This window comes from Notothenia rossii (assembly GCF_949606895.1).
Source record: "Notothenia rossii genome assembly, chromosome: 4".
NCBI lineage: Eukaryota > Metazoa > Chordata > Actinopteri > Perciformes > Nototheniidae > Notothenia > Notothenia rossii.
Window position 1 is genome coordinate 58,139,407 of NC_136902.1, and position 23,775 is coordinate 58,163,181.

The window sequence follows — 23,775 nt, forward strand, 5'->3', positions numbered from 1 at the left end:
TGTCTTTGAGGTAAACAGATGTAGACAGACACACAAGCACGCGGTTTGATTGGCTAGAGCTTGCACTGGCATATGATTCGATTGGCTGACGCCTTCGTCGAGGCGGCAAAAGTAGAACATTGCTCTACTTTTGCAGCGAGCACCGCGAGAGAAGCTACGCTTTGCTCCCACAATGCAGTTCGGCGAATCGTGACGTCGCTCTCATTGCGTTTTGTTTTTCATTTGTGCTGTTTCATGTGTCTTTGAGGTAAACAGATGTATAATCTTGACCCAGCTTGACCTCGATGTTTTGAATTGTTTGGAACTTCAAAGTCCTTTGATAATGTCTCTTTAGCAAACAGACATACACAGCGATACATACAGTCCTTGAAGTAAATATAAACACCTGGCTGCAAAGCCAAAGCTTCAAATATGTGTAGTTTGGCTGGATGGTCATTTCATTCCTGTGATACGCAACAAGCAGTAAGATGAAGAGGAGCTTCTCTGTGGGACAAGAGGTCTCATGCAGCCCGTAACTTCAGCTGCAGGACTCATGCTCTGAAACAGAAACACCCTGAGAAGGAGAATCTGGTGTGGATCTGCCTGTGCTTGAAAGGAGTCAGCTCAAAGATAAAACACTTTTTTGCCAAACAGTTCATTTATCGGATGGGGGCAGAGAAGAAGGAACAATTCTGCCCCGAATCCCACGTTGATACAGGGGAATCGATGAGGTCCTTTGCTGAGGAGGTTGAGGAGCTTCAGAGGAGCTGCTGAGGAGCTGCTGAGGAACAACACGATGGTGATGAGGTTGAGATGTATGAAGGACTACAAAACCTTTTAGATGGAAAAAGCCTGATGGTCACTAAAGTGCTTAGTGATCTCTTCCTCAATCACACCACAAAGGGGATGATAGCACCAGAGATTGCCCCAGGAGTAACAAGAATATTCGTTGCGCCGCCACGTGAAGCCATGCTTAGAGAAATGATCAGATGTTTGTGGTGGAGTCTGATCGTTCTTCGTCTGACTCTTCCCCTGAAAGTGGAGAGGACACAGAGGATCCCATCCCGTAGCTGCGCTACATTCCTTTGCACTATCCTATCCAATGTTTGCTCAAACATCTGTGGCATCAACATCCCTCCAGTTTGCCACCGAACGCCCCCATGCAGGTGTGTCATGTAGACAATACTACTGATGATGATCTCAGGGGTAAAGAATAAATCAAAGAAGGATTCCACGTCATGAATTCTTATTTAGGCCACTCGTGATGGCATAACGCGTGGGCCCTGAAACCAAACCTCTGGCAGCAGGAATGCAGCGCTGCGTTTCCTCGTGAGAGGGAAACCAGATTTGAAAATGTTTTGATGTCCACCCATGATGGACACGATCCTCCGGATAGGATAGTGCAGAGGCATGTAGCGCAGCTACGGGATGGGATCCTTTGTGTCCTCTCCACTTTCAGGGGAAGGGTCGGACGAAGAAGGATCAGACTCCACTGCAAACTCCACATCAGATTCTCCTTCTCATGTTTGGCAAAAAAGTGTTTTATCTTTGAGCTGACTCCTTTCAAGCACAGTTCAGATCCACACCAGATTCTCCTTCTCAGGGAGTTTCTGTTTCAGAGCATGAGTCCTGCAGCTGAAGTTACGGGCTGCATGAGACCTCTTGCCCCACAGAGAATCTCCTCTTCATCTTACTGTTTGTTGCGTATCACAGGAATGAAATGAGCATCCAGCCAAACTACACACATTTGAAGCTTTGGCTTTGCAGCCAGGTGTTTTTATTTACTTCAAGGACTGTATGTATGGCTGTGTATATCTCTTTGCTAAAGAGACATTATCAAAGGACTTTGAAGTTCCAAACAATTCAAAACATCGAGGTCAAGCTGGGTCAAGATTATACATCTGTTTACCTCAAAGACACATGAAACAGCACAAATGAAAAACAAAACGCAATGAGAGCGACGTCACGATTCGCCGAACTGCATTGTGGGAGCAAAGCGTAGCTTCTCTCGCGGTGCTCGCTGCAAAAGTAGAGCAATGTTCTACTTTTGCCGCCTCGACGAAGGCGTCAGCCAATCGAATCATATGCCAGTGCAAGCTCTAGCCAATCAAACCGCGTGCTTGTGTGTCTGTTGCGGGAGATTCATGTGATTGGTTGTTGGTCGAGTTTCAGCCCCCCCCCCCGCCGGCAAGCGACAACGCACGCCGCCGTGTGTAGGAGCCGTAAGAAATCAAGAGTTATCTGAGTAGAGGGCTTCTGTAAAGGTTTGCTAAACTATTATTACTGTGAGTACCAACTATAGTAGTGTGTGTGGTTAGCGTTTTGACTTATTTGCTCATGTCATTTTATTAAGGCTTGTTAATTAAGGCGTAAAGTTAAACGGAAAATAAGTGTTTTTATTTCTAATTCAAAGTGTGTTTTTGGGAATAATAAGTGAAAGTTATTTAATTGAAGTTCTGAAGTCTTATTTTTGAGTATATTTTTGAAAGGTTTAAAGTTCAATTAAGCTGTGTTTTACACATTTTCTATTTTAAGTGTATTTCTACCTCTATTGAAGTCTTATAGGGTACATTTAAGTCACACTTACATTTGAGTAAGTGTTGAAAGTTCATTAAAAGGTTTAACTGAATTTTGCTGTTTATAAAAGTGAGTCACTTTAAAGTAGTGATTACTAATGTCTAAGTCTAGTGAGCCTACAATTCAGGTTAGGGAAAGTGCAGAGTCCCAAGACGAAGCTGTGGATAACACTGAAGCACAGCAGCTAAGAAGAGGTCAAATAACTAAAACTCCTACAGAAAAGGGTAGAAAAATGCAAGAAGAGCAAATGAAAACGCTCCTAAAAAAGTTCAACTACAATTATGAGGAATGGAGAACACAAGTGAAAACAGCTAAGCGGCCATTATCTCAAACAACAGAGGTCTTTATCTGAAGATTTGCTTAATGAAATAATTCATGATGTCACAAGTTTGTCAGAAGATGTCCGACATGTTTATGAGGATCTGCGTACAATCTCAACTCCAGACAGGACACGCGTCGAAGAGTGGATCTGTGTGCAGAGATTTCTAAGTTTGTCATCATCAGAGCCTCAAGTCTCCTGGATGGAAAGGTTCCAGAAGGAGAAAATAAAGATTTGCCTGAAGCAGGTACTTTCTTTAACTCAAGCACCTACACTTCTTCTTCGAAAAGCAACTCCAAGCAATCGAACCAGTCTTCTGCGAAACGACAAGAAGCTGCTGCTGAGGCTGCTGCAAGCCAAGCTGTTCTGAAAGTGTTACAAGAACAAGAAAGAGAACATTTGGAGATTCAGCGCTTGGAGGCAGAAGCTAAAAGAAAGATAGCTGATCAAGAGACTGCAGCCATGAGGCGTTGTTTAGAAAGATAAGCAGAAGAGTTAAGACATCGTTCAGAAAGAGAGGAAGAGGAAGCTCAAATTAAAGCTCGCCTAGAAGAAGAGCATGTGGCTCTACAACAGACTCTGGATGACAAACGGAGAAAAATACAGCATTTGGAAGCAGTAAAAGGTTTCAATGCAGCACGAAAAAGAATACAAGTGTATGACCAAGAAGAGTCCATTAAAGAAGAATGGAAAGATGTGCTCCAGAGGGATTTGGTAAGTAACCCAGTGCCTGCTCCCACAAGTCCTCAACGACAGGTTGTCACTACTTCCTCAAGTGAAAGTACAGCAGAGCTTGTTAAGGTGCTAGCTGGTGCCTTAACTGCCAACAGAATTCCAGTTCCTGAACCTTCAGTATTCAGCGGGGATGCATTGAAATACAATGACTGGAAACTTGCATTTGAAATACTGATTGACCAGAAGGACATCCAAGATAAAGAAAAAATATACTACTTAAGGAGATATGTTAGTGGACAAGCTAAGAAAGCACTTGATGGTTATTTCCTGCTCGGAACCAAATCTGCCTATGTTGCAGCATGGGATATTTTGGAGGAGAGATATGGGAATCCATTTACAATTGCAAAAGCCTATAGAGACAAGCTTCAATCGTGGCCCAAGATAGGATCTAAGGACAGCTTTAAGCTCAGATATTTTGCAGACTTTCTCCGTAGTTACGAGGCTGCCATGGTCCACATCAAGGCATTCGAAATCTTGAATGGCTGTAATGAAAACAGGCAAATACTTTCAAAGCTGGAATCGGAAGGTTACTGAAGTCCAAGAAGACAGTAAACAATTTCCCTCCTTCAGCCAATTTGTAAAGTTTTTGACAAAAGAAGCAAAGATTGCCTGTAACCTTGTCACATCATTGCAATCACTGAAGCAAGGTGAAGCTGAAAACACTACATCTCAAAGACAACAAAGCTTTGCAGCAAAGATACTGACCACAGGTTCAGACAAACACCGTCTTAACATGTATTCTCTGTAAGAAGAATTGGCATTCCTTGATCAATTGCAGGAAGTTCATGGAGCAAGCTGTTCCAGAAAGAATCAAGTACATTCAAGCTCAGAAGCTATGCTTTGGATGTCTCGAGACTGGCCATCAGTCAAGGAGCTACCACAGTAGGAGTGTATGTGAAGTGTGCAAGAAGCAACATCCTACCTGTCTGCATGAAAAGCGTACAAATAAAGAAAGATACAAAGAAAGACCTCAACCAACATAACAAGAAGAAAGAACCACAGCGGATATACTTGGTGAAGGTAATACACAAACAACTGCTATAATTCCAGTCTGGCTTTCAACCACATCTCAACCAGCAGAAGAAATCCTTGTATACGCTCTGTTGGATTCTCAAAGTGACACAACATTTGTGCTAAGTGAAGTAGCTGAGGCTTTGGAAGCAAGTAAACAACAAGTCAAGCTCAAGCTATCTACTATGACCTCAAGAACCACAGTTGTAAGCGCTCAAAGAGTGAACAATCTACAAGTCAGAGGCTTTTACTCCGGTAAAAAGATTCCCTTACCACCAGTCTATCATTCCAGCCAACAGAACTCACATACCAACAGATGAAACTGCAAAAGCTTAGTCTCATCTAGATTACCTCCAAGGAGAGATTGCACCTCTGCAAGACTGTGAAGTGGGTCTGCTCATAGGGTACAATTGCTCACAAGCTTTACTTCCAAGAGAAGTTGTGTCTGGCAAAGAAAATCAACCTTACGCACAACGTACAGACCTTGGATGGAGTATTGTTGGAAACATGAATCCCTGTCTAGATTATGGAGACGCCATTGGCGTTAGCCATCGCATAGTAGTAAGACAAGTGACACCAGGTGTAGAACCTTCTCTCAGTCACAAAACTGAAGTACACTATGTGAGCCGAACCAAAGTTAAAGACAATCCAGCAGATCATGCCTCTCGAGGTTTAACGGCAGAGCGACTGAAGACTTCAAACTGGTTCACAGCACCAAAGTTTATTTGGCAAAAGGACCTACCTGTAAGAGAATGCAAGGTGGGAGAAATCAATGAGGATGATCCTGAAATTCGCAAGGAAGACAGGTCATTATTGGATCGCTTTCAGAAATGTTCTGATTGGTCAAGAGCAGTTGCAAGACTGAAACAACATGCCAAAGAACACCAAGGTGTGAAACAAAGAACCAATGAATATACAACCATTCAAAGGCGAAAGACCAAAGTTACCTGACAACAAGTCATGCGCAGTACACCGCCTAAATCTTATTGAAAGAAGACTAAAAAATCACAGAAGTCTTTCCAGGGTCAGATAGTAGGGTCGGAAAACTTAAATTACTGGTTAGCCAAACCACATTAGACAACAAGGGGAAACCCACAATTAGTGTTCCTTGAAAGACCTGTACACAAGGTTGTTACTCTGCTTGAGAGAGAATAAGGTGTTTAATGTGTTGCCTGAGATTCCATGTTAAGTTGTTACAGGTAATGTCTATTTCAAAGGGTAAAGCGTGTACTTTGTACAAACAATCTTTTGTGTGAAATCTCACGAGTAATGTGTGATTTGGTGGGAGTGTAAGTGCAGCCTTTACATGTTCATAATTTAACTGTAATGTGTATTTTCTAAGTGTACTAATTATTATTGTTGCAATGTTTCATGCGTGCAATATTTATTCTTTTATTTTGAAGTCCAAGCTCACGTCTTTTTATGCTGTTCTCGGGTGAGTTAGAGAGCGAGAACATGAGAAGCACCCTCAGAGTAAGATGCACGGATACTTACAGCTCAGTTAGTTTTGTATTCTTTCTTATACATATAAGTTGAGAAGAGAACTGAAGAATACTTCCCTCTGTTTACAGAGCATGCAGGGATAAGAAACCGAGAGGAAATCCAAAATCCAGCTAGGTAGGAATTTCACCAAGTCTATTTTCTCCATAGTCATCTGGCGTGCCTCTGCCAGAGCAGCCTCTCGCAGCTCCCCTCCATCTATCAGAGCAGTTAGCCAAAAAAAAAGGAAAATCCAATAATTCCTGCTCAAAAGGATCTGCTGGGCCCATATCTGGTTGGTTCATTCTGTCAGGGTTGGGGAAAAATAGGACCCAAATGCAGAATGAGGAGGAAGCTGGTTTGAAAAGGAAACAAAAGGCGAGCTTTATTCAACAAAAGCTGAACAAAAACAAGAATCCAAAAACAGGTACCAGGTAGCATCCAATACAAAGGTGACAGAGACCAACATGAAGGGGAACAGGAACGACAAAATAATGAACCAACACTGAACACAGGAAGAGACAAGACTAAATACAGAGAGGGGTAATCACAAGACGAGAAACAGCCGGGCAGGGGAGGAGAAACACAAGGGCGACAGGTGAACACAATCAGACAATTAGACACACCAGGGAAACTAACGACAGGAAGGAAAAACACAGGAAGAAGGACCAGACATTATACATGGAGGGAAAACAACCATAACCAGACATACAAGACTACAAACGTGACAAAACATGAGAATCCTGACACCCAGACCAACTCGCTTGCAATGAAATGCCGTCCTCTAGCATGCACGTCGTAGTTCCTCTTCTTCCTCGCCCCTGCACTCTGTAGCTGGCGCCTGGCAAAGTTGTGAGCAGACTGCAACCGTTCCTGGAGTTTCCTGGCATATTCGAACCCTGGGGGGTCCACAGGAGCATCGGGGGGCAAGCCCATCATCATCTCGCCCAGCGTGCGCATCTCCCTTCCTAACATGAGGGGGGCAGGGGAACAGGAAGTGGAATCTTGGGTCACAGACCGGTACGCCATCAGCACGAGGGGGACACGGGCGTCCCAGTCTCTTTGGTGCTTTGCCGTCACTATGGCAAGCTGTTGAGCCACTGTGCGGTTGAACCTTTCTACGAGGCCATCGCTCTGTGGGTGAAGGGGTGTGGTGCGGGTCCTATGGGATCCCAGATTTTCGCACATAGCCTTAAACACTCGAGACTCAAAGTTCTGGCCCTGGTCTGTGTGTATTACTTCAGGCGCCCCGAACCTGCTAAACATTCCCTCCACCAAAGCATCCACAATAGTCTCTGCCTCTTCCGACATCGGCCTCAGACAGTGAAAAGCCTCTTGATCTGGTAGGCTGTATACCTCAGGCCACTTAGTGAAGTAGTCACTGGCTGTGAGGATGTAGCGGTTCCCTTTTGTCTGTGCGGGGAAACGGCCCAAGAACGTCAATCCCGATCCTCTCCATTGTGCACCCTACCAGAAACTGCTGGAGCTGGGCATGAGATCTGTCGGTAGGGCCCTTACGTGCAGTGCAGTTTTCGCAGCGGCAACAGTAATCTTCCACATCTCGTCTGTGTTGGTCCCAGTAGAATCTCTGTCGCAGACAGAGAGTCTTAGAAACCCCAAAATGACCAGATCCTGGAGTTCCATGCACTCACCGAAGTACCGTCTCCCGCAGGGTCCTCGGCACCACCACCTGCCACCGTGTCAGGAGCCGGTTCCTTCCACCCCCTCTGCAGCACTCCACCACACAGGCGCAGGGCTTCAAACATTGACCATAGCTCTTTAGTGGCACGAGAAAACTCAGAGACCTGTTCCCACCGGGGCTTGTGTTGTGCAGCCACCCAAGCGGTTACCGGCCTGATGTCGACATCCCCCTCCTGATTCTTCCTCCATTCGGCAGCATCTACAGCTAAAAGTCCATGGTCAGTTGATGCCCCCACTGGTCCCATCGCTGCACATATCACCTCAGCCTGTAGACATTCGCTCTCCTGTGTCTCTCTCTTCACGCAGTAGCGGCAGTCATCACTGTAGCAGGGGCGGCGGGAGAGTGCATCAGCATTGCCGTGCTGCACGCCAGGTCTGTGAATTATGGTGAAGTCATATGCTTGTAACTATTTAATCCAGCGTGCCAGCGGGCCTTCTGGTTCTTTGAAGGACATGAGCCACTGTAAGGCAGAGTGATCAGTCCGGACTGTGTAGTGGAGGCCCCCTAGGTAGTACCTGAAGTGCCGGATGGCGCTGACCACAGCAAGCAGTTCCCGTCTGGTGACACAGTAGCGGCGTTCAGCTTTGTTAAATGTTCTGCTATAGTAGGCCACTACTCTCTCTCCTTTTGGTGTCACCTGGGCCAGCACGGCTCCTGCTCCACTGTTGCTGGCATCGGTGTCGAGGATGAAGGGAAGGGTGGGGTCAGGGGGGAAGAGGATCGGTGCCTCCACTAGGGCTTCCTGTAGTAAATGCTGCCTGACACTCCACTGTCCATGAAAATACCTCTCCTTTCTGTAACAGGTGGAACAGCGGCGCAGCCATACAGGAGAACCCTTTCACAAACCTCCTGTAATAGGAGGACAGGCCCAGGAAGCTCTTCAGGTCCTGCACAGAGCTGGGGGTGGGCCAGTCCTTCACAGCCTGCACCTTCTCTCCCATGGTGCCGACGCCGCCGTCCGTTAGCCTGTGAAAAAAAGAAAAGAAAGGTCACCTCACGCTTCACGAAACAGCACTTCTGGGGGTGCAATTTTAGTCCTGCTCCAGCCACTCTCACCAGCACACGTTTGAGGGCCCCGAGAGCTGATTTGAAGGATCTCCCATGGACGAGGATGTCCTCAAGGTAAACAACACACTCATGGCGGGGGATGTCTGCCAGCACCTGGTCCATAAGCCTCTCAAACGTGGCAGGGGAATTACAGAGGCCGAATGGGAGAACTTTAAACTGCCATAAACCCCCGTTGGTGATGAAGGCTGTTTTCTGTCTGGCGTCAGGGGCAAGGGGGACCTGCCAATATCCGCTACGCAGGTCCAGGGAGGAGAACCAGGAAGACCCTGCCACTGTATCGAGTGCCTCATCGATGCGAGGAAGTGGGTACAGGGTCCTTCTTGGTCACTTTATTGAGCGGTCTGAAGTCTACGCAGAACCGAAAGCCCTCCTTCTTTTTCTTGGGAACCATGACTACTGGAGCGGCCCAGGGGCTGTTGGAGGGTTCGATGAGTCCAGCTCGTTGCACCTCCCCCAGTACTTTATCTGCTGCAGCTTGTCTGGCCAGAGCGAGGCGTCGTGGTCTCATTCTAATGGGCTGTGCATCTCCAATGTCGATGAGATCTGTCCGGCCAACATCTGCCTCAGACAGTGAAAAACAGTCTTTGAATTTCAGCAAGAGCTGCAGCAGCAGGTTCTGCTCATTGGGAGTTAGTCCATCAGAGTTTCTCTGCCAGACCTCTGTCACTGCCGAAACTCTCATCTGCGACAGGTTCTGCAGCAATGACTGGGTGAAGCCAAGGGTCCAGGGTCGGCAGGGTGAGGGTTTGTGCAGGTGCCGTCATCTGGGGGTCGCAACAAGCAACAGCGTCGGTCACGGTCTTGGTTGTCTGTGTTATAATGGTTTGGGTCACATGACAGCCTGTCTGGGGTGGCCGCCTACACATCTGAACGACCTGTCCATCTGGAAAAGTGAGTGTACCCCTCTTTGTCTAATGTCCCAAGAACATCCAGCCCCAGGATGCAATCTTCCAGGTTTGCGACCCACACTGGGCAGCGAACAGACTTCTTTCCCACCCCCATTGTCACAATTGTCTCTCCCACCATCGGAGACCGTTCCCCGGTAACTGTCTGTATTTCACTATGTTGGGGCAAATAGTTCTTTTATTTCTCACCGTTTCAGGCTTCACCAGGGTTGCTGAAGAACCTGTGTCGACCAGCGCAAAACAGTCTGTTCCCGCAATAGTCACTGGGGCATACCAGCAGTCCTCAACCCATGTTCGGCCCAGCCTGATGATTCGCTCAGGCTGGCCACCAGCCTCTTCTGTTGGTTGTAACACTTCTGCTTGGTTAATGCGCTGCGACGTTTCCTCATTTGAAGAGGGACGTGACACATCATCAGGGGTCCGCATTGTCCCGGTTATGCAGACCCGGCCCCGTTTCCCTGGTTAGCTGTGCCGCGAGGCCAATCTCGAACCAGATGGCCAGCGCATCCACACGGGCTGTCCACACCCCTAGCAGATCCTCTGGCGGGGTCTCGGAGACTGCTCCTCTCTCAGCGTGATGGCACGCACAAGCTGTGTCAATTTTTCCACCCAGGCCGGCTCTGCTGTGTTCAGCTCAAAACCACATGTGGCGCTCACCTTCGGTGTGTTGTCATCCGCACTCCATGAAGCAGTACATAGCATCTCTCTCTCTGTGGCTAGCTCCAAAGCCTCCTGTAGAGACTTGGGGTGGGCGAGCAAAGTCTGTGTACGCAGGTCGGCTGGTAGTAGGCCCTGGAGGAAGTAGTCCCGGGCTAACTCACTCTGGATAACAGGAGGCATGTGAGCATAGGTGCGGTGAACCAGCCCCTCAATGTCGTTGGCGAGCTCCCTCAGCGGCTCCCCAGGCCGACGCTTGCGGCTACACAGTTCAGAGCGGAGCAGGCTAGCTGCAGAGCATAGTCCAAAGCGCCTCTTTAAAGCTCCCACCAAAGCATCATAGTCTCTCCTATCATCAGGGTTAAGTAGCAGCAGGCTGGTTAAACACACTGCTCAGTGTGTTGACTCGTGCCTGCCCTCTTTGTCTCTGTTTTCCCGCGTGTGGCGTCTCTATCGGGGGAGTAGCCGGAGCGGTCGAAGCCAGACTCAGCGGCCATTCTCATGGTCATTTCTCTCACCCGCTCTCTGTGGCTGTCCGTTCCCTGACCCTCAGCAGCGCCGAAGTGTTGCCGCTCGTCAGCTTCCTCCTCCCGTTCAATTTTAGAGTAGTCCCACAGCGACATGTTCTCACCGAGATGGAAACTGTAGGCTGTATGGCAGCAATCACTGTAGCACGCCGCTAATGCCGTTAATCCGAGTTGAACTTTTACTTCAGACACCAAATGTAGCGTCTCGCTACAAGAACACAGGGAGGCTTAGTTTGTCCTTTATCCGGGAGTTTATTATTCAGATCACAGGTTACTGTTGGCCGTAACCACGCCAAAACAATCCACTAACCCTGTCCTAGTCTTACTCTCCGTCACGTCTCCGCTAGCTCTCCCTAGCTTCCAGCGTCTCACTCCCTAGGAACCTCTCTCTTCGAGCCGCAACCAACCAGACAACACTCTCCCACCCAAACCCACAGCTACAGATCACAAGAACCATCCATCAAAACAGTGGCACGTTCACTGACACTCTGTAAAATGCATACAAACTCTGAACAACAAACACATCAAACATCAACATTATAACCAGTCCGTTACAATATTAAAACGAACGAACCCAAACCTTGTTGTTTTTATTAATATTATTACCAATACTCACTAAGCATTTTATTATCATTACACTTGAGAAACCGACTTATTGTGGCAGCAGAACGTGAACATGTAACTTAATGCCTGCATTTAACGACGACAAATAGCGTAGTCAATGCTTTAGGGACAAGGAAATGATTTGTTTGAATATTAGATATGACGTTATGTGTGCTTCTGTGACCATTATGCTTATTCATTGCATTACATTTGTTAAAGACGTTTGTCTTTTACCCTTACATGTGTGTTACAAATGAATGTGAATATGACATAGGACAAATATTTAAATTAACTGTCTCATGAAAAACGATTCCAAAATAACAGTAAAATAAAAAGGACCCCAACTAGACAATAATACACAATCCAACTGATAAGATACAGTAAGGGCTATGATATCCAGTACTTTTTTTAAGGATAACAAAAAGATTATCACATGATGTTTGCATGTAAAAAAAAATCTGTGACCAAAACATTTACATATATATCTGTTTGTTTAAAGTTTCCAGGTGATGCAGACAGACCAGAGGATGCTGAACACGAGAGACAGACCGTGATTCCTGACATCAGTGAACTTCAGCATGGAGTGAAATGTACAAAGACTCCTTTCATACTGTACAAAGAATCGAGAAACGTTCTGGTTTAAATAGACAAAGTAACAACTATAATCCATCCTCCATCAGGCCTGGTCCCTCCTCCCAAAGAAAGACCGCTCTACCTCAGTCCTCTCCCTCTCCAGCCAAACCAACAGACAGGACATATGTCACACTGAGGTTTCTCCCAAAGTCTCTGCAGCTCTCTGGACACCACGCTGTCTCAATTGATCCACACTGTGAATATGAGGGGAAAATGTGTGTAATAAATGCTTTAGACAAAAATAAATATAAAGTTAACTGTAAGGAGTGGCTCAGTTTTTTAAAATAAACAATACTATTACTGTATTTTAATAACTCACGTCTGAAAGTTTAATTTAAAAGAAGAGGCCCCAAAAATAACGATTGGTATATCAATAAATGTAGTTGATTTTGTATTTTTAATTGTTTAAAGTAAAGTAGATAGAACTGTAAGTTAAGAGTTTTAATACAGTCTGGTTGCGGAGAAGGCACACAGGTAAGAGCACTAACTAGCTACCATCACATGTAACTAAGCTTGCCTTGAATTTATTAAAAGTATCATTAAGTAACAGCAAAAAATCAATAACTAAAATCATGCAAAAATGTGAATCTTTGCTGGATCCACTGTTGAATTTACCACATATTATATATTTTAGAAACCTGAAGGCATTTATAGATTTGTATGCAAGTATTATCCAAAAAACTCAATACCATAGATTATTATTGAAAGTTTTGCTGAATTGTTTCATGTTCACTTACCTTAAGCAACGTAAAACGTGCAGACCGGGAGCAGCAGACGTAGGTTAGACTTATTTGGATCAGGCTGGAGTACATCGGTTACTCCTATATTTACTTACTGTTAACTAACTAATGCTAACATAACTGTTGGCTAGAAGTACACAGCTTAATCAACCATATGTAACTGGCCATTGTCCTCTCAGCCTGAAATATCAATCACTTCAATAAATGGTAAAACAAAAAAGGAAAGGTTCTGGCTCAATTTCGGTTTAGTTAGCTTGTTAGCTTATTGCAGCTGTGCATGTTGCTAGTGGGTTGCCAGGCCACCTCACGAGCTGTGCCAGGTGATGTAAACAAGAACACCAGACCGTATCAGTTTGTAGACTGCTCTGTTGCAAAGCCTACGGCTGCGGTGCTGTTTCTCTATAAATCCATGCTGAATTGGACCTTGTGTTTCATTGTTCTTCTTTAATGGCGACTTCCAAACAGAGTAGCCTATACGAGAATTATCGCCACCTACTGTATCACTGCAGCATTGTTCTTTGTTAGTTCCGTTTCATTACAATGACTTCCGTTTCATGACAATGACTTCCGTTACAGCAAGAATCCCCCTCACACACATAGGTGAAACACATGCACATTCCCTACTGAGAACCTTTCAGTAAAATGTTTTCAGTTGCGTGTGTGTGAGGTTAATTTTTAGTTGTGTGTGTGTGAGGTGTTCAGTCGTGAATGTGAGAGGATTTCAATAGTGTGTGTGCAAGGCCAGATGTTTTCAGTAGTGTGTGTGTGAAGTGTTCAGTACTGAATGTGAGAGGATTTAAATAGTATTTGTGTAATTTTCAGTTGCGTGTGTGTGAGGTGAATTTTCTGTTGCGTGTGTGTGAGGTTAATTTTCAGTAGTTCACTGGAAGGGATTAAAGCATTGTTAAATTTGAAAAAAAAACAGAAACAACTTTTGCTTCCTTATTTTGAAATTATTCAGTGCGTTCCTAATACATGTGGTTTTCCTCATCCATCACAACCGGGCTTTGAAAAGGAACTGTGCTCTTTTGAAGAGTGCACAAACACATCAGTGGTAAAACGAACAATGGCAAACAAAATGTAAAGAAATAAAAAGTTTTGGATTGAATACAGAATTGCTCACAAATACTTTGTATTTATCAAAGCTTACTGTGGAGGAACAACAACCCACAGTTGACACCGGCTGATGGAAACCGGTCCGACTCGCTCCCGTTCCCATGACAGGTGAATGTTCCGCAAGGTGCTCTGCGAGTGGATACATGTTTATTTCCAGGTTATTTCTTATCGAGCAGCTGCACCTGTAGAAAAAAAATGAGTGAACTCCCTAAATGATGGCCATGTCTGGTGTGGATAAAAAGGGCACAACATAGCCTGTTAGTAAGAGATTAATGTTGCACATCCACCAAGCCACATGTATGTGCATTAGATCTGATTTATATGTTTATTCAGATCCTCGTCTGCTACTGCATTTCATTATTTGTATGGCGTCCCCATTTGTACTTTTCAACTATATTTCAATAACAGAAATAACACTGATTCACATGGTTAACAATGACACATAAAAAAAAGACACAAGCAGGATCGGGAGGCAACGGGTTATATGTAACGCGATTATGTAATCAGGGTTAAAAAGAAAGGTGAATGCATTATCTTACATTTACTTTATGTTCTTCATTTGTTGTATGTGTGAGCTTAACTGTGTGTATTAAACTAAAACGGAGCATTTTCTGTCAGTTCACACTTTATTTCTGATTTTTTAAACTCTTAGTATGTGCTTATGTGTTTCATTCTTGGTGTATATTGGCTACAGCCTGAATATGCTGAATGAAAGGCAGGTTTCCAATGAAATAATTTTTGATTCTAAATATCTGTGTTTCTTCTTTTCTAAGGTCACATTGTTCTGTTGCCTAAAAAACCCAATCAGCATTTTTTTCCCTTGTGTTTATTTGTACTGTATCTGAATCAAAAAGTCACAAACATTTCACACATTAGAGAGCAAAAAAGAGGAAAACAATCAAATACATTTCAAACTTAACTTAGGTCTTACATGAAAAATAGGACCTTTACAAGCAAATCAAGAAACCTGAAGCCTAATAGAAAGATTAAAATGTCAAATATTACAGTTAATATCAACGATGTGATAGAACCGTAATATTCTGTGTGTTGGTTAAAAGTCTTTGTTTTGCAATAGTCGAGAGAATCTTAATGAAAAAAACAAGTGCAAAGATGATTGCAATAGTCAGGACAAGACTAAACCAAGTACATCAGAGTGGTTGTGTTATATTAAGTAAGATATCATGATCCCAACAAAAAGGGAAGTGTGAATGTGAATGTTATCAGCCTGCAATGCACGCATGTTGTTTTGTATTACAGGGTTTAACATGATGAGGTGTGCACTGCAATAATCCTGCCAGAATGGAGCACCTTTTTTATCAGTTGTATTGGTATTGTGCTGATTATTTTAGATTTGACCGATGATTTAACCACTCATAGTGTATTTGCATAATGTATTTAGATGCATTTTGTAAAACAGCACTTTTGATCCACCACCAATCCACTAATCACGTTTGTTTTGTAATTCATTCTGTGTCTGGTTTTGTCTGATTTCATCTGGTAATCCAGATAGTTCAACTGTGTTCTTATGCTAAAGGTTTAAAAAAACCATAAATGATCTGCTCCTTGATGAACTCCCTGATATTGAAAATCAAAACCAAAAGGAGAAAACAACCCTGATTATTATTGATCCTTTCTGAGTTGATAATCATTATAGAGATTTTTAGACAGACTTTTCAAAACTCAAAATAAAGTTAAAAGCTTAATGCAAGTCAAATGAAATCAATACATCATAAGGACATTATAGAATTTTAAGAAAAAACTAATCAAAACTCATTCAAGAATTAAAAACCAGGCAGAAGCAAAAATATACAAACAATAGGTCATGTCAAATCAGGAAGAGCTCTCAGATAAAGAATTTAAAACAAGAGGTTTGAAACATTTTACAGACTCCGCCAACCTGTTTTTTGGGTGGGGGGGGGGGGGGGGGGGGTTAAGGAGTCAACCTTTGTTCTGTACAGACTGGTAAAAAAGTGAACTGAACAAGGAGAAAGAGTGGCTCCCCCTGCCTGTAAAAACATACACTTAGAGTATATTTCACATAAACAATCACAGTCTGTTCTAATGAATATGTTAAGTCTATGTCTATCCCAGAGTGCATTGCTGCATCATTTTATAGTAAAAAATGTCTTGGATTCAATATACTACTCTTCATAGTGTTTATACTAAAATATAATGTTCAGAGGTTAAATACATTTTTTATATTTGTCATATTTATATACTTGCATTACGTACACATATAGATTAAAGGATCTAAAGAATTGTATATGTATTTTTCAGTTAAAGAAGTTGTATAAATTAAGAAAGATGGGACTATATGAAGCAGAATGTGAATAAGTCTATGTACTCTGGTCCTGCATTGTTAAATGTTTTTGATGTCTTTGATGTGATGTCTGTTCTTTATTTGCAGGTCCCATTGCCATTGTTATTGTTGTTATTGTTATATTATTATCATCATGCGCCGCTTTCCACCTTCTTCTCCAGTAGGACTCAGATGAGGGTGTTGCTTTTCCTTATACATGTGATGTTTTGGTGTTGTTTTTGTTGTTTTGTTTCTTTCCGTTAACCGTCAAGTGGGAAATAACTATTTTTTTTGTGTTTCTCTTAGTATCCTAAGATACTGTTATGTTTGGCTTCGAATTTTTTTTATTATGAAGGGCAAACCATCTATTTGTATTTATTTTGTTTTTTTAGAAAGGGGCGGGTCACATAAGATTTTATTCTTCTCCCTGCTCCTTTTCGCTCAATGGTGTTTTGAGTCATGTTTTGTTGGCAATTATTGTACATTTGGTTTTGCGTACCATGAGCGGGACAAATAAAAATGAAAATAAATGAAATATACCTATACTGTACATTATACTGCATTTGATGGTTTCTTTTGCACTGGTTAGCTGCTACCTACATGTTGTTGACCCGGTACTCTGTCCAATGACAGTAAAGTTCAATCTAATCTATCTGTCTGTGTGTGGGAATGTGAGGGTGAGTTTGTGTGTACATGTGTGTCTGTGGAGGGGGTTAACCACAAGATAACAGAGACACTCATCCTGATCGCTGACCCCCACTGACCTCTGGTAATTACAGGAAAGCCTGTAATGACAGACCTCATCTATCAGCTGACCTCAACAGCCCTGTTGTCCATCAAACAACATGATATTCTAGATGTCCGAGAGAATAGGCCCACCTGTTGGGGTAGTCTTTGATTCCTTAAGTGTTCAACATGACAACATGGGCACTCACATAAAGGCAGAACAGCTGTGATACCATCTTTAGATAAATAAAGAGACAATGGGCTTCATTCATCCATATCTTGAGAAGGGTCCTCAGAAAAGTCTACGTTGAATTGTTCTTTAAGAGTTTTTCGTTCTTGTGTTCATTTATTGATTAATTGCATTGTCCTCGTAAATTGAAAGCATGTGCCTGTAAATCTTGAATAGCAGGTAAACACACTGCCAGTCACCATAAAATGGACGAGACTGCAGGGCTGGGAGTACACAGAAACTGAAAAGAGATAATTAAGTCAAGGATGGCCAAAAACAACCTAAAGAGTTCTTAAGTGGAGGTACACAGTAAGTGAACCCCAAAAGAGCTTAATATTTAGATGAATGGTATGCTATTACTTGGTCAGTGTGGTGATGTGTTACTGTAGAGTTATTTTTGGTTTAAAATGGTCAACATTGGTTAAAATTTAAATTTAAAAAAATGTCCCCAAACATTTTCTGTACTCAAATGTGCAAATATGCTCTGGAGTTTACGTACATTCTGTTCTTACCTTACAAAAAGTGCAAATGAGAAAACTTTTGCGCATGTCAGAGTTTTCCTGTATAGATTTGTTGGTGGAAAGAGTGTAATGCTCTTTCTTTTATTCCATGAACTGAACATTTCTGGACCTTTTTTGTTAAGATTTGTTGCCTCTTTTGTTAAGAACAGTTATAAGTTATCACAAATAAATGAAATGTTAGATCAAGGGAATATGCACTATTTGATTAATTGTATTGCCTTACTTTAACCCTAACCCTTAAATCTAACCCTAAAAACTGAATATGCTCTCTGTCAATTGATAATCCCCTTAAAAGGATGCTATACAAAGGTGATACAAACTACAACGATTAGTTAGAGTGATGACCTTCCACCCGGTCCTGGGATATTATTTATGGTTTAACGTCTGCAATGGTAAAGCCCATAAAGATTCAAAAGTACATTACTTGCTGCTCTATCAGGTTATACACTACCAGCCTGATATTGGAAGTGCCTTTGGTTTGTATTCATAAATATTTAACCATATATATCCATTTGAAGAAACGCACCTGTGACTATGTGGCCTGTACGTTTAAATCTAGTCCCTTTTTTCCCTCGGGAGGGATTATGTGGCTGACCAGTAAAAAAGACAAGGCCCGTCATTGTTACTCTTTCTTCTGGCACAAAGATCTCATTCAGATTGTGATTCAGCCATTTCCTTCAAGGTTGTCGCACGTCACACTCTCAGATACATGCTCTTATATTCAAGAAATGTAAAAGAAACACTGGTATAAGCATCTTTATAAATATTATATTATCAGAACTGTATAAATGGTTTTGGAAATATTTGTTCTGTAAATGTACAACACTCGTCTGTAGATTCTATATATAATAAATATGTTATTGATTTCTGAGACTGCATACACTTGGAAAGACAATGAGTATTCAGAAAGAATCCAGATGGTTTTCCACGTGACCCCAAATCACACTGAAAGATAATCACGTTTTCGCATTTGGAAGACCAGTTTGAAGGTAAACACGATGCCACCTTAAGCTGACTCCACCTTCACTCGTCTAAGCTGTATAAAGAAGGTAGAATCTGTTTCTCCCTCTCCCTTTCTCTCTCACTAAAAGTCTTATGCAGGACCTTGAGCCAACGGGATCCGATATCGCCTTCACCTCAGGAGGGTTGAGCCAGCGGACACAGAGGGCCTTCTATCCCACCGAGCCCTGGAAGAGAGTATTTTTCCGCTCCTTCTTCATCCCCAGCTCCAACCATGTACTCTGCTGGCCTGGAGATCCTCGGGATGATCCTGGCCGTGGCCGGCTGGCTGGGGGTGATGGTGACCTGCGGCCTGCCCATGTGGCGTGTCGCTGCCTTCATCGGGCAGAACATTGTCATCTCTCAGGTGATCTGGGAGGGCTTGTGGATGAACTGTTCAGTGCAGAGCACGGGACAGATGCACTGCAGGGTGCACGAATCCATGCTGGGGCTGCCGGTGGACCTGCAGGCAGCTCGTGCCTTGGTCATTATCTCCATGGTGTTGTCTATAGTGGGCATAGGCCTGTCGGTGGCTGGGGCCAAGTGCACCAACTGCAGCCGGGACGTGAGCAGCAAACCGCGGCTCATGGTGGCTGCTGGAGTGACCTTCGTGGTGGCGGGGCTGCTGCTGCTGGTGGCCGTGTCCTGGACAGCCAACGCCATCGTGCTGGGCTTCTACGACCCCATGCTGGAGGAGACGGGGAAAAGGGAGTTTGGTAATGCTCTGTACTTTGGCTGGGCTTCCTCCTGCCTCCTCATCTTGGGGGGAGCCCTGCTCTGCTGCTCCTGCCCAGCTCCAGCAGCGACTATTGGTGGCTCCTTGCCCCATCGGGTGGACTACTCAGCTGTCAAGACTATGTCCGTCAATGGATACCCCATAAAAGACTATGTATGAACATGTGACATGTCGCAGATGAACATAAGACGACTCGTGTTAGCCTATTTGTCCACAGCAGACGGATGTTAATACTATCATGGGCTTTGGCACTAAGTACGAACCACTGATGCTATAAAACATGTTTTATATGTGTTTGTTTTTTTTACTGTAGAGATGAGCATCTTAAATTGGTTTTAATATTTTATTTCAAATATTTATACATTTTAGTGGTTCTTTTTCTAAGATTATGATGATGTCTGATTTTAAATGTACATGTTTATCTAAATTACAACTGATTAAAGCAAGTTCTTTTTTATAAAAGAAGAATTTACAAGAATGTACTTCTTCGCGGTGGAGATTCCATTTATAACCCTGTGCTTTCATGCCAAGTCAGAATTCAATGCTCAAATTAAGTGTGACATTGCAACTATGCACAACTTCTTACTATACAAAGACAGGGGCAAGTGCCAGCTGAGTTCAGCCGAGTCTGACCAATAATAGGTGCACGCTGAAATTAGGTATTTTATTTCAATGTAGATGGAGGACAGACACAATGGGTGGCTTGTTTCATAGGAGCACCTTATGCTTCCCTTCCATTGTAGCCTGTTCTCCATTCGCAGGCGAAACTGAGTCAGAGATAAAAGTCTCCCTCTGCAAGGGGAGGTAACCTCCACTGTAACCGAGTCTGAGCCACAAAGACCCCATTGATCCGAGGGGTTCCAACTGTTTACCACGGGTGGGACTCACTGAAAGTGTTTCTACATTTTCAAAGAGTCACCTGAAACAAAAAAGAAGACAAAACAAAAGCATGTTCTGGAGGAATAATAATGCAACAGTTGGATTTGGAGAAAGATGGAAACACCTCAGCAGGCCCACTGTCACCTCTGAGGTGTCACAAATGATTTAGAGTCATAATCAATGCATTATTTTTAAGAGTCACATTCTTAAAGATTCTTATTTTTTGTAAAAGACTCTGCTACCCATTAAGCCTTGCTTTAATTTCACACTATACAATGTATCTCCTTTTTACATCTGTCAAAGACTAAACCGGTCAGGAGACTTTTACACTTTCATTTCTTGTTCAGGTACATTCAAACGTCTTCTCACATATTTTTACTACAATGTATAGATACAAACTATTGGGAAATTCATAATTTACAAGAAACAAAGATACAGATTGAAAACATCTTCTTGACCTACTTTAGCTCGAAGAGGTTAATGATCAAGAAGAATAGGTTTCTTAATATCCTGAAACCCCCCCTTCAGTGAGCTCAGACCCTGAAGGCAGGATTGTGTTACTGAGCCCAGCCGTGCAGTCATGTGTTCATAAGAAGGTAAAAGAACCCAGTCAGAGGTGAAAACACTTTCTGCCGTAAGAGCAGCTCCCACTTCACTGGAATTTCAAATATTTAGGCCTCATGGCAAAGAGAGTTACCAGAAGTAACCAGTGTTTTGTTCTGATTAACAATCAGACACAAATAAAAGGCCTCCTGTGTAGTATTAAGGGACTACAATTTTACAATATAAGAAACCTTGTCGTGGTGAGTCAGAAACTGAAGTGATTTTGGGTTTTGACATAACCATCAAATGCCTTTAAATACAGGCACTGCATCACATTGGTAAAGCAGAGACTTTCATCATGTATTTGTTGTTAACTGAACTGCAGATTCAGTGTGTGTGTGTGTGTGTGTGTGTGTGTGTGTGTGTGTGTGTGTGTGTGTGTGTGTGTGTGTGTGTGTGTGTGTGTGTGTGTGTGTGTGTGTGTGTGTGTGTGTGTGTGTGTGTGTGTGTGTGTGTGTGTGTGTGTGTGTGTGTGTGTGTGTGTGTGTGTGTGTGTGTGTGTGTGTGTGTGTGTGTGTGTGTGTTTAGAAGGCTCTTTTTCTTTGGCACGTGCAAAAGTTAAATTGTGGTTAAAACCTCTGATGCACTACGACCTTCAGAGCAAGGACGCTGATAAGACAACCCCCACCACCCCCACCACCAATAGCCTTGTGCACACGCACTCAGACAATTGTTTCAAATTACAACACGCTGGCTGATTCTCTTTTTTTTTAATAGTAAGGCTTCCTTGAATCATCTCTAGAAATGTGTTTATGTCCAGAGAGAAATGCATGCTAATAATACAGATGTTTCGATTTGCCCCTTCCACATGCAGATGCATTATTATTTGTCTTGTTTGCATTGCGGTTCTCACATGTGGTCTCTGTCCTTAACTTCCCATGGGAACCTAGACAGCTTGGAAAAGCTATGTTTAAAGCATATTCTAGCAGCACACACCCTAACAACATGATGTAACCTGTAATCATATTGGGGTTTCTAAATAAAATGTAATGAATAATTACGTCTTTTGATATCTGTGTCAAAAGAAACCTCTGCTTAAAAAAATATGTCAGGGGATTTAACTCAAAATATTCTGGGTATTGTCTCTCCCAAAGATTTTAGAAAAACCATTGTAGCCTATAAACATCTTCTTCCTAATTTATTATTTGTAAGCCATTCACTATTATAAGCCAGCTGCTATTTTTATTCCCTCTCTTGCAAGATGGTTGATAACCCTCTCAGAACTTAACTCAAGTAAATCCAGTGATGAGTATGTAAGTCGCTTTGGATAAAAGCGTCTAACAAGTAACATGTAATGTAAAGTAACTAAGTACATTAACTCAAGTAGGCTACCGTACTTAAGTACAATTTTGAGGTTCTTGTGCTTTACTTGAGTATTTACATTTTTAGCTACTTTGTATTACAAATCAGAGGTAAATCATGTACTTTTACTCAACTACATTTATTTAATACCATTAGATACTTTACAGATTTGGATTAATGATGTGAAATATAATCAACTCTTAAATCAGACTTTAGTTACACCTGGAGTAAATTCACAAGCATCTTCTGGAGACTTGTTAAGCACATTGTCTGTAAGAAAATATGTTAGTTGAAACTATATTAATGTAGAACAGTGCTATTTCATTGTTTGATTGTGTATTTCATACCTTTAATCGGTGATGTTAAACTGCATCTGCACCACTAGGCCTAAGCTAATGCCTCATGTCAATGCCAACGTAATACTATTAATCTGAAAAAGATTAGCACTGTTAGCAAATTAGCTCCTTGTTAGCTTAGCACCGTTATCATTTTTGCTAAACTCTTGTTTCCTCTTCACCTATAAAAACGATTAGTTTGTTAGCCTTCTTAGTTTGTAAGCCTTCTAAGCTGTCTAACTAGTCTAGCATTAGCATAGCATGGTTCTTTAGGTTGTGTTTCTGTATACTCGTCGTGTAACATACTTGAGTACTTGTCTCATAAATGTATTTTTCTTGTGTGTTACAGTTTTACAAAAAAGAATATAAGAATATTAAAGAGCTTCAAGTAACCTTCAATTCAGAATCTCGTTCTCCTGGAGTTATTTGAAGTGTGTGTTTATGCTGACTGAATCATCCCGGTATCACGGCAAGACATGAAAATGTGACGATTTACCACGCTGGGAACTGAAAAAAAACGTTGTATTCTCCACAAAAATGTGTGTTATAGTGAACCAAAAGTTGTGATAGAGGCTTGCCAACATCCGGGTATTTCTGCACTGGTGGGCCATGTTAACAATAGTGTAACTGTCATGTTTGAAGGGACGAAATCGTTGCATCTTCACGTCTCCCAGCGTGGTAAATCGTCACATTTTCACGTCTTGCCGTGATACCGGGTTGGACTGAATAGCTAGATTCCAGGAACATCTAGTGAGATCAGTACATACCCTGCAGTATACAAAGTCATTCAAACTAGCTGCACCTTTACCAGCTTTAATAACACTTTAATGCATCAACAATTATAAAACATATCATATATATTATTCTGAAATGGACCAATCTGCACAATGACTACTTTTACTTTTGGTACTTTAAGTATATTTTTGATGCCAATACTTTTGTACTTTCACTTGAGTAACATTTTGAATGCAGGACTTTTACTGTAACAGAGTATTACACTCAACCACTTCTACTTTTACTTAATACAAGATCTGAGTATTTTTCCCACCTTGGAGTACATCTAATAATTAACAATCCCTTAGCTGCTTACTAACA

General features: G+C 42.6%; 3 protein-coding genes across 4 annotated transcripts in view; 1 reads left to right on the forward strand and 2 right to left on the reverse strand.

The window, feature by feature from the left end:
• LOC307035957 (claudin-4-like) overlaps positions 1-13,440 on the reverse strand; it is a 33,823-nt gene extending 20,383 nt beyond the window's left edge. The window contains exon 1 of one of the 2 annotated variants that reach the window (XM_079675856.1): positions 12,933-13,440. The gene's annotated coding sequence lies outside the window, so the exon portion shown is untranslated. Of the gene's footprint in view, positions 1-6,115; positions 6,223-12,932 lie in introns of those variants that run through there. The other variant, XM_079675857.1, reaches the window with a different exon arrangement.
• Positions 6,314-9,038, reverse strand: LOC307035960 (uncharacterized protein). Its single transcript, XM_079675860.1, has 2 exons — positions 8,859-9,038; positions 6,314-8,768 (listed from the first exon to the last, which is right to left on the reverse strand). Exons 1-2 carry the CDS (start codon positions 8,939-8,941, stop codon positions 8,507-8,509), a joined length of 345 nt encoding a protein of 114 aa, XP_079531986.1. The 5' UTR covers positions 8,942-9,038; the 3' UTR covers positions 6,314-8,506.
• A 5,620-nt stretch (positions 13,441-19,060) lies between the features above and the next one.
• On the forward strand, positions 19,061-19,818 carry LOC307035397 (claudin-4; the record flags this gene model as incomplete). The annotated part of the gene is made up of 1 exon (XM_079674634.1): positions 19,061-19,818. The coding sequence occupies one exon, from the start codon at positions 19,061-19,063 to the stop codon at positions 19,718-19,720; it is 660 nt and encodes a 219-aa protein (XP_079530760.1). The 3' UTR covers positions 19,721-19,818.
• Between the last annotated feature and the right edge of the window lie 3,957 nt (positions 19,819-23,775).